This window comes from Silene latifolia, chromosome 6 (genome assembly GCF_048544455.1).
Source record: "Silene latifolia isolate original U9 population chromosome 6, ASM4854445v1, whole genome shotgun sequence".
Taxonomy (NCBI): Eukaryota; Viridiplantae; Streptophyta; class Magnoliopsida; order Caryophyllales; family Caryophyllaceae; genus Silene; species Silene latifolia.
Genome location: NC_133531.1, coordinates 35,746,250 through 35,760,991, shown reverse-complemented (window position 1 = coordinate 35,760,991; position 14,742 = coordinate 35,746,250). Strand labels below are relative to the sequence as shown.

General features: G+C 38.4%; 1 protein-coding gene across 2 annotated transcripts; it reads left to right on the top strand.

Moving 5' to 3' along the window:
* Window positions 1-3,761: 3,761 nt before the first annotated feature.
* On the top strand, window positions 3,762-13,807 carry LOC141586716 (uncharacterized). 2 transcript variants are annotated; one of them, XM_074408024.1, is made up of 7 exons: window positions 3,762-4,132; window positions 4,522-4,610; window positions 4,864-5,002; window positions 7,333-7,431; window positions 7,524-7,646; window positions 7,794-8,053; window positions 13,342-13,807. In XM_074408024.1, the coding sequence occupies exons 1-7, from the start codon at window positions 3,973-3,975 to the stop codon at window positions 13,450-13,452; spliced, it is 981 nt and encodes a 326-aa protein (XP_074264125.1). In that variant the 5' UTR covers window positions 3,762-3,972; the 3' UTR covers window positions 13,453-13,807. The 2 variants fall into 2 exon arrangements, with proteins under 2 accessions (XP_074264125.1, XP_074264124.1); XM_074408023.1 differs by having other exon boundaries at window positions 7,791-8,053.
* Window positions 13,808-14,742: the final 935 nt, after the last annotated feature.

Sequence of the window (14,742 nt, the reverse complement as noted above, 5' to 3'; positions counted from 1 at the left end):
AGTGGCAAGTGATTTGTGGAACATGTGTTGTACTGAATTGGAAATTACAGGTGGTTTATAACCTTTTATCGGGACGGTAGGTACGGAATGTTGGGATTTAGTATCATGTTAAGTTATGGGTGAGTTTTGCGGTAATAAAAGAAAAAAACTTGAGGATCTAGTGTGAGTGTCTCAGAACAATTGTGGATCGTGAGTTATGATTGTGGAAAAAAGTTCATGTATAAAGAAGTATGTCGTTTTGCAGTCATGTTGAAGAGTTGGAGTCGTTGTTATGCTGAGGATTTTATAGTATAGGTTAGATGGAGTGCAAAATAATTGGAAGCACGAGAGCTGTTAGCGAGAGAGAGGCTTGGATATGGGATGGTTGTCGGTGTTGAAGTTATAGTTGGTAATAGGTGGCATAAGATGAGGATAAGGGGGAAAAAAGCTAAGGATCTAGTATTAGTGGGTTACGAGGACGTAATATTTATCTTAAGAGGAGTGGGATGCGACAAAGACAGTTTGATGGTTGTGCATGTTGTAGTATATTTGGAAGTTTGAGTCTTGGTGTAGAGTAAAAGATTGATTTGTGTTGTGGTTGATTTTATTAAAGGTAATGACAGTGCTTGTAGTAGTATGTCAATTATGAGTGTGAGTAAACTTCGATAGTGTTGACAGTTTGGGTGATGATGTTTATGAGTATGAGTAAACTTCGAGGACGGAGTTCATTTTAAAGGTGGTAGAATGTAACATTCCGTTTGGTGGTTGATCTCGCTTGGTGGATTGTCTTGATATTGGATTTTCTAGTGGATAATATGTTAGTGAGACGGAGTTAGCGACATTTGTGGAGGTAGTATTATGTAGTTAGTGTCGAGAGGCTATGTTATAGTTGATACGATATCGTGAGCCGCGTTGTGGAGGTAGGCATAGTTGGTGGAGTTAGTGTTAGGCGGTGTACATGTTTTATAGGTTGGATTTGAAATTCGGGAACGAAGTTCATTTTTAAGGAGGGAAGACTATAATACCTCGGGTATTCAGGTCTTAGGGTCCTCTATCGCATAGGGGGTACTCTATCGAGTAAGTTGTATGTGGGTTATGGAGTACGGTCTGATCTGAGTGTATTCGATCGAGTTGAGGCAACTCGATCGAGTAGGGTGTACTCGATCAAGTACGTGAGTTACTCGATCGAGTGTCCGTTTATTTACGGGTTTTTGTCGCGGTTTGATAGTAAAAGTGGAAGAGGTATTTAAAGGTTATTTCGTCAATTTCTTTTCATTCTACATTTTATTCTCAAACGGTTTCACAAAACTTCAACAACGTTCAACCTCTCCATCTTTTACAATCAAATCTAAAGATAAGGTTCATAACTTTTGGAAAAAATGTATACCTTTGCAATCGTTGGTATTTGGGTAAGTTCCTTATGTTGTTTTTATGTTGATTCGTTAAGTTTGGTTTAACCCTAATTGAATGATTTGGGGGTTTTGGGTAGAAATCGGATTATGATGTATAGTTGTTGATTATTGTTGTAGGGATGTGGTACTCTTGTACAATTGTATATTTGTCTGCAGTATAGCGGATTGCGAAAAGGTAGGGTTTCCCTACTCAGTTGACTGTGTAATTAAGTTTAAGACGTTGTTATTTGATGTACTGACATGATTATTAGATTGTTGAAATTGTTTAATTTGGAATTGGCTTGTTATATTAATATTGCTATTTTTGGTTGTTGATGTATATGTGGTTTGGGAGGTGCGCCATCGGCTGAGTAGAGCCATCATTGGGAATGACTTCACATCCTTGATTCGCCCCTTGTGATTCTCGTCACAAGGGGATGTGCACATTAATGGTCATTGGGTTGTCACTCTATGATTTTGAGGGAGGCTTAGGTGGTAAGGCTGCTGTCCCCACTGGCGAAGTGGATTACCTGTTGCGATGGGTATTCTGGCAGGGCTACACATTTAGTGTGTAGTCAGGTGAGTGGTGATTAAATGGAGATTGGGGAATGTGTTTGTGTGTTTGGATCCTTATTGTTTCTTATTTTAATTATTCAGTAACTGAATCCGGTTAAATATTTTGAAAATTGTGGTGATCCATTCGGGATCTTTGAAAGCTTGTTTAGCGAGTAACCATATGGGTAGCTCATTGGATCTGGCTGGGATGAAGTCATCACTAGTCTTGAGTTTAGTCTTCCGCTGTAGTCTTATGACAGTTTCTTTTCTAGTTGGTTTGGTTTGAGACAGTTTGTATCGTACGTTTGGTTTTGGTTTTTAAGTTGTACGCACTTTAAATAGTTGAACTTTAAAGTATGTTTTTTTATGGTCACGTTTGATATATTGTACCTCCCGAAATGGTAGCATCTCCATATGTTAAGGTGGTTTTGGTAAGGCACATTGGTGTATGGGGGTGTTATATGTCTAGCTAAAAGCCCCTGCTTAAATGAGGGTGTTAGAGATTAAATAAAATACTGCCCATATTTTGTAAAAATAACTTACCATCAAACATTAACCTTCGAGTCTTGTTATTGAAAATATCGAAAGAAAAAAATGAAAATTATAACTATATATAGCATTATAGCCTTTGAGTTGAGCTCGAACTCGAGTTAAAGCTCAGATACTTAATAACGAGGATAATTTTTTCAAGCTCGAGTTTTTCTTCATGAACACGAGCCGAACGCCGCCAAACTCGACTCGTTATCACCCCTATTAACACCCTGACTTCCCCACCCGCAAAGTTTCCATTTTCATTTACAATAATTGAGACATTAATATAAGCTCAATTCAAGAATCTTGTAATGTAAGGCCCTGTTCTTTTGGACTTAATTTCGATTCTAATCGATTCGATTCAGCTCCATTCGATTCACTTTTTCGATTGATTGATTGATTGATTCGATCGATTCATTCGATTCGATTGATTCATTCATTTATTTCAACATTACTATTATTATTCTTATTGATATTCTTATTCTTATTTTTATATTAATGTATTTACTATTGTTATTATTATTATTATATTATTTTTATATTTATTATATTACTATTATATTTATTAATAATTAATTCGTATTGTTTATATTATTATATTTATATTTAATACATTTATTATTATTATTATTATTATTATTATTATCATTATTATAATTATATTATAATTATTATTTTATTAATATATATATATATTATTATTAATATTATTCATAACATATTTATTATTATTATTATATTTAATATTATTATATTAATAAGTTATTATTTAATATTTATTATTTTATTAATATACTCATTATTAATATTATTAATCACATATTTATTATTATTATTATATTTAATATTATTATGTTAATAAGTTATTATATTAGACCTATTATTATTATTATTATTATTATTATTATTATTATTATTATTTATTTTTTCGTTATTATTATTAATATATTATATTATTATTAATAATGTTATCATTTATATTACTAATATATTATTATTATTACTTTATTTATTATTATATTAATATTTTATTTTTTATATATCTTATTAGATTATATTAATATATTATTATTATTAATGAATAATATTATAATAATATTTATTATTATTATTGGTATTATTTTTATTATAATATTTAATAATAATAATAATAATAATAATAATAATAATAATCTTTTTATTATAATTTCAGTTCAGTTCAGTTCAGATCAGTTCAGTTCAGCTCCATTAAGTTCAGTTTAGTTCAGTTTAGCTCCATTAAGTTTAGTTGATTCGAATTGTAACAATTTCAAAAAAAAACAGGGTAAGTATGCAACTGTGATTTTCAGCAAGAAAACAACCACCATAAAATCACTTTCCTATTACTCGTGCAGATCCTCAAAGTAAAACCCATTTTCAGCAAATACCCAACTTTATTCCTACAATTGTCAAACAAAAAACAAACATCATTTGACTTTAAAAAAAGTAGTAGAGATAAAAATGGTGGAGTGAAGAGAGTGATGAATAGAGGAGAAAAATGGTATTACAAGGGAAAAGTGTACTGAAATGGGGCTGTTCTTACAAAAGGATAACTCTTAGTGTTTGTTCAATCAACATTGTTGTTGCTCTTTATGTTCTTCATGGTCTTTACAGTTATCTCTATGTATATTCCAGCAATTCCACTACTTCAGATTATGGTAAAAGTTCCAATCTTTCTTCTGTTTTTCAATCAACAATTGATGGGTTGCCTTGCATTTGCTGTAATTATTTGTGAACTGATTTATGCAGAGCTTTGATTTGATTAGTTCAGTTAGGACCCATATGCCCGTTAAGATAGATATGTGCGTCTTAAACAAGAATTTATGTCTTTGCGAATTTAAAAGTTTTGATCTTGCATCAATTCCTTTCATTTATGATTCTGTGTTGCTTTGCATTTGCTGCAATCTCTGATTAATGATTTTAGTCAATTTGAGCTTTTGGGTATTATTTGTTGTTGAATGATTCATGAAGTGTTCAATGTGACTTGAGCAGTGATTTCTTTGATTTAGGAGGTTTTGAATGATGGGGGTTTTCTTTGTTGTGCCAGATATTAAGTATACTCCAGATCAGATAAATAAAATGGAGGAATCCCTCCGAATTAGGAAAGCATCAGAACCTGTAGAGCTCATAAAAGTGGTAAGACTGATTTTTACTTTTAGTAATTGCCGCGTTTCATTCAGATAGAATTTGAATGAAATCTGCAAGCTTGTTAGCGGTTTTCTTCTGTTATGTGGCCCTTAATCTAGATGTAATGTAGTTAAGTTGAAGTTTAGAGGAGCTACCGAGAATTCGAGAAAGTTTCTACTATTGTTTTTAAGTTTGTTTATGATAATGTTCTGTTTGTTTTCCTAGAAAAGTCACGACGCTTTTTCATTTTCTCATGTTTAAGGTGAAGAATTTCACTTCGGTATTAGCTAAAAAGCAGCGGAAGCCAATGTTGTCAATGCACTTAAAGCTATTGATTAGAGACGATATCTTGCTATTGCTTAGAAGTCTCCCTGAAAATGCAAGTTTGAAGGAGCAAAGAGGTTGGTGAGCATAAATCTTCTTCTTTGTTTTGTGTCAATCTGTGTAGTTTTTGTTTTGTATTATTTTAGTACTTATAGACCATTAGAGCATGGCATTGTGTGCGCATAACTTTGTGCTATCTAAAGCTGTATTACTGTATACGCTGATTGATTGGCTTACTAGCGCCTCCATCTCGTTTATGAAGTCTGAATTTGACTTGATGATCAAATTTGTCAACTTTGACCATTATTTGCTTCCGCTGATGGACGTGGTGGTTTAGTTATTATTTCTTTTGGTCAACATGGTCATCTCGATTGGTTGATCAGGAATAATGACCCTATGAAACAGGCAGACTTTAGGTAGAGGCCTATAACACTGCTTATCCTAATCCTTCAGTGTTGCCATCTTCTCATGAGCCTTATGTCAGATTGCCTATTTATTAGGATCAACACTGAGCGTCCACGGATCCACCTGCCTTTGCATTATCTAGATGTTGTTGGATGCAATGGCATTAGTCAATATAAATTCCAGCGGATATGCCGTTACGGCATTACGGCAATGTAACGTCCGTCCTTACAGCCATAGTATTGAATCTCGGTTTTGGTTACAGTTGTGCTATTGGTTATCGCAGCCTAATCTCGCTATTTGCGGTCAATATTGCCTATAAAGGCGGTAAAATGTGGTTGCGGTAAACTCCAAAACCTTTATAACTCGGTCGTGTATTGGTGTCGCAGCCAATATTTAAAACTATGCAAGGAAGCTGGATCAAAGCAATCATATGCATGCTTTATAGTGTAGATGTTCTTTATGGTATCATTTTATCTCTTCCTAAATCCTATGCAACAAATACGAAGTCACTATTAAGTGATACAGTCAAAGTGAAGATTAAGCATGTGCTCTGATATATTTCTTTAACTCTAAAGACTGGCCATTATATCCGCTGGTCCTTACTTGTAGGAGTCACACTTCATCAATTTTGAGTACTTCCGCTATTTTGATAGGCTAAGCGTCTGGGCCAGCTGGTTTTTTCCCCAAAACTTGCTGCATTATTTTTATTTTTCTCTGAAAGCACATTGGAGTTGTATGCTAGTTGCCTATTTTTCGTTGGCCCTCTTTTGTTATATACAATTTCTCCAACTTTATGTGAGCTTTTTAGCATATAGTATATTCTGTCAGTAAACCATTGTCTAGTATCAGCAGATAAGATCCGTGTCTTTTTCAAATAAGATTTTGAATCATCTGATCACATTAGGTTTAAGGCCTTTCTCAATGGGTGAAGATTGTACGGGATCCTTCATGGTGCTAGTCAGCCTTACCTGAATATGAGTTATCATTCATCTCGATTCTCACATAAAGACTGGATTTGCTCAAGTGTTAAACGCATAGTATTAAACCTCATTGTGACCGCTTTGTTACCGTTTTGAAGATGAAAGCGACCATAATATTAGGTGGTCTCCACTATGTTTATGGTGCAATGACCGGGATTATGCTGCAATGACCAATTATGCAATCATTTTAGAGTTACTGTTTGGTAATTGTTGGCTACTTTGCTATACATTGACAATTTTTATGTGCTGTTCACAAGTGAATTCATCATCCTGACGAAGTCTGGTTTCTCTCAGTATCCCTCTCCGTGATATTTACAGCATTCTGTTTAATACTATGCATCTAAAATATTCATTATTTATAGAAAATTAAAGCTTATGAGAAAATCATTCAAATCTATTATTGAAGGGGACATTGGTGATGTTCAATGTAAAGCATATTAAAAATAGTCTATTCTGTACTTTTGTAGTTTTGTGTAAAACTAATTCTTGAAGGTCTTACTCAGAAAAAGTTTAATTGCATGCATTATGTGACTACTTAAAGATTGATGGACATATGTCATTGGAGAAGGCGGAATAGGGGAAAGAATTCATGTGAATGATGGGGTTTGACTAGTTTTTTACATTATCATTTCCAATGGTACGAAAGTCTTAATTTCCTCATTTTTAAAATATTTTTTTGTGCCAGGATTCCTCGTCTTCTTTTTATGATTTTCCTTATCTTAAATTCTTAAGTCTTAAGTTCTAACCATATTTTTTCCGCCTTTCTTGCTTTGCGTTACTATCATGTTTTTTGTTCTCTACGCTTCCTTTGTTTTACACCTTGTACATGCGCTTGCGTATGACAGCTCGTGTGGTGCTGGTGCTGATGCTTTTGTACCGTGTTAATGTTGTTGTGTTGTTTTGCTGAAAAGTCCTTTCGTGGCGGTAGTCTGCTGTTGTGATTAGTAGGGATAAAAGAAGTGTACCTCTTTTATCCTATATGCTTCATCTAATATGACTTTCTCTATCATCCTTGAAAACAGAAACAGTGGAGACCTGGAGAAGTTCTAAATTAAATGAAACAAACCTAGTTCTTCTTGGCGAAAATGATACATCATATGTGATGTCCACTGATGAAGCTGGTATACCATAACCTCGTCAATTTGTTCAAACACAATTGTGTTTTTTTTTTTATTTAGTAGTTCTGTCTCATCTGTCGCCTTCTTTTTTTCAGCATTGTTAGTCGAGGCTTTGCAATCAAAGTGGTCTATGGTTATGGAAGAAATTGGGTTGTGGATACCACCTATGGTTAACCATGAGGAACATGACGATAAACCTCTAGGCATAGATGAGTTTGGTAAATGATTTATTGTGTTATCCTTTCTTCTTATTTGTTGTTTCTTTTCATTAGTGGTTTCAATGAGGATTAATGTTATAGCTGAATCATAAATCATTTTGATATTAATCGCTATTGTTTAATTTGTTAATTATCTGTCTCCAGAAGACTACCCTTTAGCTGGAAGGCCAGTTCCTCCCGAGTGTCATACTGAACTTCACACGGATTACGGTGGGGCAGCGGTCAAATGGGGTCTAAGCCATCACAAAGAGAGCGCAGCTGACTGTTGTCAGGCTTGTTTGGATCAGGCTAACCGTGCCAAGCCTGGTCAAATGAAATGCAACATATGGGTTTATTGCCCATCGGAGACTGGCTGCTATTCTCCTGATAAATATGAACATAAGCATCAGGAGTGCTGGCTGAAATATGTAAGTGTTTGTCTGTTTAATTCGGCCATCCAATATTGTGTGCAATTAACTTCCTTTAACATGCCATTCTGTGGTGTTAAGTGTTGCCTCAGTAACATTTGATTGAATTTCACTCCTTTCAAGAAGACAGTAATTTTAAAAATATCCTGCCGCCCTCTAAAATTTTCATTTGCTTCTTTAAGCTGCTTTAACATGTAAACTTGGCTGGGCTGCACAAACTATCGAGTTTTTGAACTCTTCAGGTTTTTGTTTTTGAAGTCATTTTGATAAAGTTGGGATTGCTTTGCTTTTACTGCATTTCGAGTATTAAGTATCAACTGGCCCCTGAAAAAATGATCTGCTCGTATTTATAAGATTATTATGAGAAGAATACTTTGATACATTAAACTCTTATGAGGTTACAAGTATTTATAGGTGCAAGAGGTTAGCTAAAGATGGTAATCACAATAATACACTTTCCTAAAGCTAGAATATATACAATTAAATAAGCTAATATGATATGTACAGAATATTTAGTTATTCTGTTTTGATATGGCTAATACGCCCCCGCAAGATGGACTTTCGATGAGTAAGACCAATCTTGTTACGTAGCTCAAGGTACTGCGACTTGTGTAGGGGTTTAGTAAGCACATCGGCCAGCTGATCCCGGCTTGCAACATGTTGAAGACGAATCTGACCAAGAAGCAGCTGTTGCTTGACAAAATGAAAGGAGAGAGCCATGTGCTTCATGCGAGAGTGAAAGACCGGATTTTTGGCATAAAGAGTCGCAGACAGATTGTCACAAAAGATGGCAGGAGGTTTGGTGACAGTAATGCGAAGTTCAGTGAGGAGATTCCGGAGCCAAAGAGTTTCAGTAGTGACAGACGCAACAGCTCGGAACTCAGCTTCAGTGGTAGATAGGGCGAGGCCATGTTGCTTCTTGGATGACCACGAAATGGGATTCCGTCCTAGATAGATAATGAAACCAGTGGTTGATACATAGGAGTCTTTGTCACCAGCATGGTCGGCGTCACAGAAGGCGTGGAGACAAGGAGGGGAGTTGCTGTATAGTTGAAGACCGAGTGTTTGGGTTCCTTGAAGATAGCGAAGAAGCCGTTTCAGGGCAGTCCAGTGTGTGGTGGTAGGGTGATGTAAGAATTGAGCAAGACGGTTTATCGCAAAGGCAATGTCAGGTCGGGTTAAGGAAAGGTATTGAAGGCTGCCAACGATGGCACGGTATGTATGGTGGTCGTGAATGGGTTCATGGTCTGCACGAGCTAGTGGCGGTGAAGTGGCCATGGGAGTAGCATTTGGTTTAGCATCAAGCATCTTGTATTTTGAGAGGAGGTCATGTATGTACTTCGATTGGTTTAGATGTAAGCCTACATCGTTCGGGGTTACTTCTATTCCGAGAAAATATGATAAGGGTCCAAGATCTTTTAAGGAAAAACGATGGGATAATTTTTCGATAAAAGATTGAAGGTGAGAGGGGTGAGGTCCAGTGACGATAATGTCGTCAACATAGATAAGCATGTAGATACATGTGGTATTAGTGTGAAATAAAAATAAGGAAGAGTCGGAAACGGATTGTTTAAAGCCATAGGCGAGAAGGTAGGAGGTCAATTCTTTGTACCAAGCGCGAGGTGCTTGTTTTAAACCGTATATAGCTTTGTTTAATTTACAAACAAACTCGGGTTTAGCTTGATCAACAAAACCAGGTGGTTGGATCATAAAAACATCGTCAGTGAGTGTGCCTTGAAGGAAGGCATTATTAATATCTTATTGTCTTAGTGACCAAGATTTGGTGACGGCCAAGGAGAGTATAAGTCGAACAGTTGTTGGTTTGACCACCGGACTAAATGTCTCATTGTAGTCAATACCGGGTCTTTGATGGAAACCTTTAGCAACAAGGCGGGCCTTGTGTTGTTTGAGGGTGCCATCGGGATTGAATTTATTTCGAAACACCCATTTGCATCCAATGATATTTTGAGAGGAGGAGCGGGGTACAAGAGACCAAGTTTTGTTCCGTTCAAGAGCATCGTATTCTTCTTGCATTGCATTTCGCCAATGCGGAAGAACTAGAGCTTGCTTGACGGTGTTGGGAAGGTTGTCAGGTGAATGAGACGTATGGGCCATATTGTTAGCGTAACGTGGGTTCGGCTTTCGAATATCATTGTCGAGTCGCGTAGTGACAGTTCGAACAGGTGGTGGGACTGACTTGGTGCGACGAGAGTGGGGTCGAGGTTCAGCAGCGGAAGAGGAAGGTGTGTCAGAGGAGGTAGCGCGGTTGTCGAGGATGGTTAGACGTGGCCTGTGGAAGGGGGGTCAGAGGGTGAAGAAACAGGGGTGGGAGTGGTAGTGGCAGGGGTAGAATTGGAGGTGGGGTTGCGACGGGTATATACATGGGTGAGTGGTGGTCTTGGTTGCGTGGGAGGAACAGTGGACGAGGAAGGTGATTGAGTTGGTGGCGGTGAGGGTGGTGAGGGTAGGAGAGGGATATGTAGGGTGCACCATTCGTCCAAATTTGGCGGAGAAGCAGTGGAGGTGGTTTTTGTGAATGGAAAATCGTCTTCTAGGAATTTAACATGCCGGGAGGTATAAATTTTATTAGTTTTCGGGTCTAAGCAATGAAATGCACTTTGAGTGTTGGAGTAACCAACGAAAATACAAGCAATAGAACGATCCTCTAATTTGTGCTTAGTATATGGTCTAAGCAAAGGGTAACATAAGCAACCGAAATTGTGTAATTTGGTGTAGTCCGGTTGAGACTTATGTAAGGTGAAATAGGGCGAATTTCCATTTAGAATTTTTTTAGGTAACCGATTGATAAGATAGGTCGCTGTACGAAAGGCAAAGGGCCAATAGGCGAGAGGGAGTCCAGCGTGGTGTAGGAGAGCTAGACCCGTCTCAACGATATGTCGGTGGCGTCGTTCGGCATAACCGTTGTGTTCGGGAGTATGTGGTGGGCTCGTGGAGTGCGAAATTCCATCATCGAGAAGGGTGGGATTAAGTTTTATGTACTCTCCACCATTGTCAGAGAAGAAGTGACGGATGGGTCGTTGAAAGTATTTTTCAACTAATACTTTAAAGCGAGAAAAGACTAGTGTGGTTTCGGATTTACGTTTTAAAGGATACAACCATATATATTTACTGAAGTGGTCTACAAATATAACATAGTACTTGTAGTGGTCATTAGAGAGGACGGGACTTGTCCATAGGTCAGAAAAAATAAGGTCGAGTGGTGCATTCGATTTAAGGGACGAAATAGAAAATGGAAGTTTCTTGCTCTTGGAAACACAGCACGCATTACAAGAGTCAAAATTTGGAACAGAAATTGAAATGCTTTTATTGATTAATTTTAGTACATCATACGTCGGATGTCCTAATCTATGGTGCCACGATATAGGCGTGGTTCCTTTTTTGATAGCGGCGTGCACGAGAGGTGGTGATGGTGTCCATTCATATATTCCCTTGTTGGCTCGGCCCTGGAGGAGCAGTTTCCCCGTCTGGTTTTCCTTAACATAGAAAGAATCGTGTGAGAAAATTACGAATGCATTATTATCACGACATAGTTGAGAAATTGACACAATATTTCGAGAAATTTTGGGTACATGAAGGACATTAGTAAACGTAAGATTGTTTTTAGTAAAAGAACCTGTGTTAGCGATAGCAAGAGCGGAGCCATCACCAATAATCAAATCATCAAAGCCGTCATAGGGAGAATGGAATGCAAGGGTGTCGAGGTCTTGGGTGAGATGATGTGACGCGCCACTGTCAAAGAGAAAAGCTTGAGAGGGTGACGGGTTGCCATAGTGAGCAGCGTGAGCTTGTGGAGGTCCCTGCTGATTGCGAAAGGGTGGTGCAGGGAAGACAATGGTCGGGAACAATTTGCGAAAAAGAGGGCAGTCAGAGATAACATGACCGGTCTCCCGACACCACTGACACCTGCCCTTGAAGGGACGCGGACCAGCAGCATTGGTAGGGGAATTTTGAGGCGGGTGTTGGTTGAAAGCAGGTTGGGAATTGTTGGAGCGTGAATATCCACGCTGATTATGCTGTTGTCGATAAGCGGCGTTGGCCGAGGGTGCAAAGACAGTGGTGGTGGAGTTGGTTTCGTGTTGAAGGAGCAACTCGTGTTGGAGGAGCTTCTCATGAAGTGCCTCAAACGAGATGGGGTTATCTCGAGCGCGTACGGTAGTAATGACGGGTTTATAGGTTTCATAATCAAGGCCGCGAAGGACCTTGGCTATGATATCTTCCGGGTCGAGGGTTTTGCCCATTAGAGCAAGTTGATCAATACAAACCTTAAGAGAGTTCATATAGTCAGAGATTGATTGGTTTGCGGTTTTGGAGATGGACTCAAAACGTTCTTTGAGTTGCATGATATGCGCCCGAGACGGGTTGGCGTAGGTGCTAGCGAGGATATCCCACGCTTCTTTTGCGGTTTTAGCCCGTACGATAAGTGGTTGTAGGGCAGCGGTTAAGGTACCCATAAGGGCACCTAGGATTAGGCCGTCTTGTTTGAGCCATGTCAAGTAAGCCGGATTGGTTTGTTCAGTTTTATTCTCGTTTGAGATTGTTTGCGGTGGAGTTGGTTCGGATCCATCGAGGAAACCGAGGAGGCTAAGGCCGAAGAAGATGTTGGTAAGTTGAAAGCGCCATGCCGAGTAGTTGAGCGCATTCAACTTGACGCAATGATTGAGATTCAAGGACGTAAGTGGTTTGGTGTTGTCATGTGGGTTTGGGACGTTGGAGTCGGTGATGATGGTGTTAGTCATTGGCGGAAGGGTGGAGGCAGTGCGTTTGAAGATGGGTCGTTTAGGTTTTAGAAGGTTGGATCGATGGCCTTTTGATACCATATAAGATTATTATGAGAAGAATACTTTGATACATTAAACTGTTATGAGGTTACAAGTATTTATAGGTGCAAGAGGTTAGCTAAAGATGGTAATCACAATAATACACTTTCCTAAAGCTAGAATATATACAATTAAATAAGCTAATATGATGATATTTAGTTATTCTGTTTTGATATGGCTAATAGTATTGACTCGACAAGTCCTTAGTTGACCAGAACTTGATCTAAACAACCTGAATTGACTACTTCTAAACAAAAACCCGACTCAAAATTACCTAATTGACTTGACATGTAACCAACCACTGACAAAAAAAATATCGAACAAACCAGTACGCAAAATGACTTTATAATAAGGCATTGAAAATGACCAGAGCCCGTAAGGACCATATCTGAATCTGATTTGAATGATCCATTTGATCCCAACAACTTACATAATGTGATGACTCTGCAGGCAGAACAACCGAAAGTGAATTTCAAAGACAAATACTCTGAATCATATAGAAGTGGGCACCCAACAGCGCCCTTGGTTGTTCCTTGGGTTTCTGGGGTGGTTGCATTATGATCAGGCTATTCAAGCAGGCACTGAGTTGCTGCCTGAGCAATCTTCTGATGCATTCCAGCTGGAAATTTTGTATTTGGCAAAAATGTCGGTTTCAGCAGGAAATAGGAAGATGAGTAACATTGTCCAACTTCTTTACTTGGGAGTCTATTATTGTCAAGTAAAGGACTTTCGATTAATTGTGCTGCCTCTCTAGATGGTCGGAAATTGGGCACCCATTAAAAGGGTTTCCCTGATTAGCCTAGAGCCCTAGACATTTGTCTTGTAAGTACATTGTTGAAAGTTAAGGTATATTTATACTTCGATTAAGTTTATGTGGAATTCATATAAATGTAACTTGGCCTATTGTCAATGCAAACTAGGCTCAATGCTTATGTTTGAATGTTTTATTTTCAGAAACTCAGCAAAAACCAGAAACCGCTATTGTTACACAGAACACAGTTGATCTGATGCTGTCAGTCCCAATACCGATGAGATGGATCGTTTGTAACATAATGGATGAAGCTGTATTGAGTTAACCAATACGTACTCAAGTTATATATGATCCAACTTTAGCTTTTGATCATCCGTCCAACTCGCAATTAACTAAACAGGTTGAACTGGAACTTTACCAAATATCAATGTGATACATGAAAGTGTTAATTGCTATGACTCTACGAGTCTTTATCATCGCACAACACTTACCAAATAAGTCCTTATCCCTTCTCTAAATTCGAGTTTTTATCATCGCAGTACACCTATTACCAAATTCTCCGTCCTTATCCCTTCTCTAATTCATCTCCTCTCTCTCTCTCTCACCCATATCCTCTTTTATTTCTCTCTTGCACTGCCGCGGCGCCGCCCACACCAGTTGCCTAAAATTTTAGGAACTAAAAAGTTAAGGGTTATGCTCATTTATGGGCGCGATTTACTCAATCATGGATGCATTTTCCACAATTATCCTCTTATTTTTTTCTCATTCACCATTCTTACCCTCTCCCCTTTCTCTGTAAAAAACGAACAACTCCCAAACAAGTACCTTACTGTGTCACCACCGACCCGTTGTCGCCGCCACCACCATCACCAACGGACTACCTATTGGCAATGCATCCCTCCGCCTCATCTTCCACCGACCACCACCCATCGTCGATCCGCCCCCACCTAACTCCCCTCCCATGTTGCCACTCATCCCCTACCGTCGTCCCCTCCCATGTCGTCCATTGCCCCCACACCACCAGCTCTCACCAACAGTGGCGACACCGATACCGCCCCCTCCCAAACATCACCGCCACTCCGTTCCCACCAGGCCACCAC

Bases quoted from the DNA above. Each gene is read 5' to 3' on its own strand.
- LOC141586716 (XM_074408023.1), top strand. From the start codon at position 3,973: ATGGTATTACAAGGGAAAAGTGTACTGAAATGGGGCTGTTCTTACAAA. The intron at 4,133-4,521 runs GTAAAAGTTCCA...TTGTTGTGCCAG, and splicing joins TTCCACTACTTCAGATTATG to ATATTAAGTATACTCCAGAT. The intron at 8,054-13,341 runs GTAAGTGTTTGT...ATGACTCTGCAG, and splicing joins AGGAGTGCTGGCTGAAATAT to GCAGAACAACCGAAAGTGAA.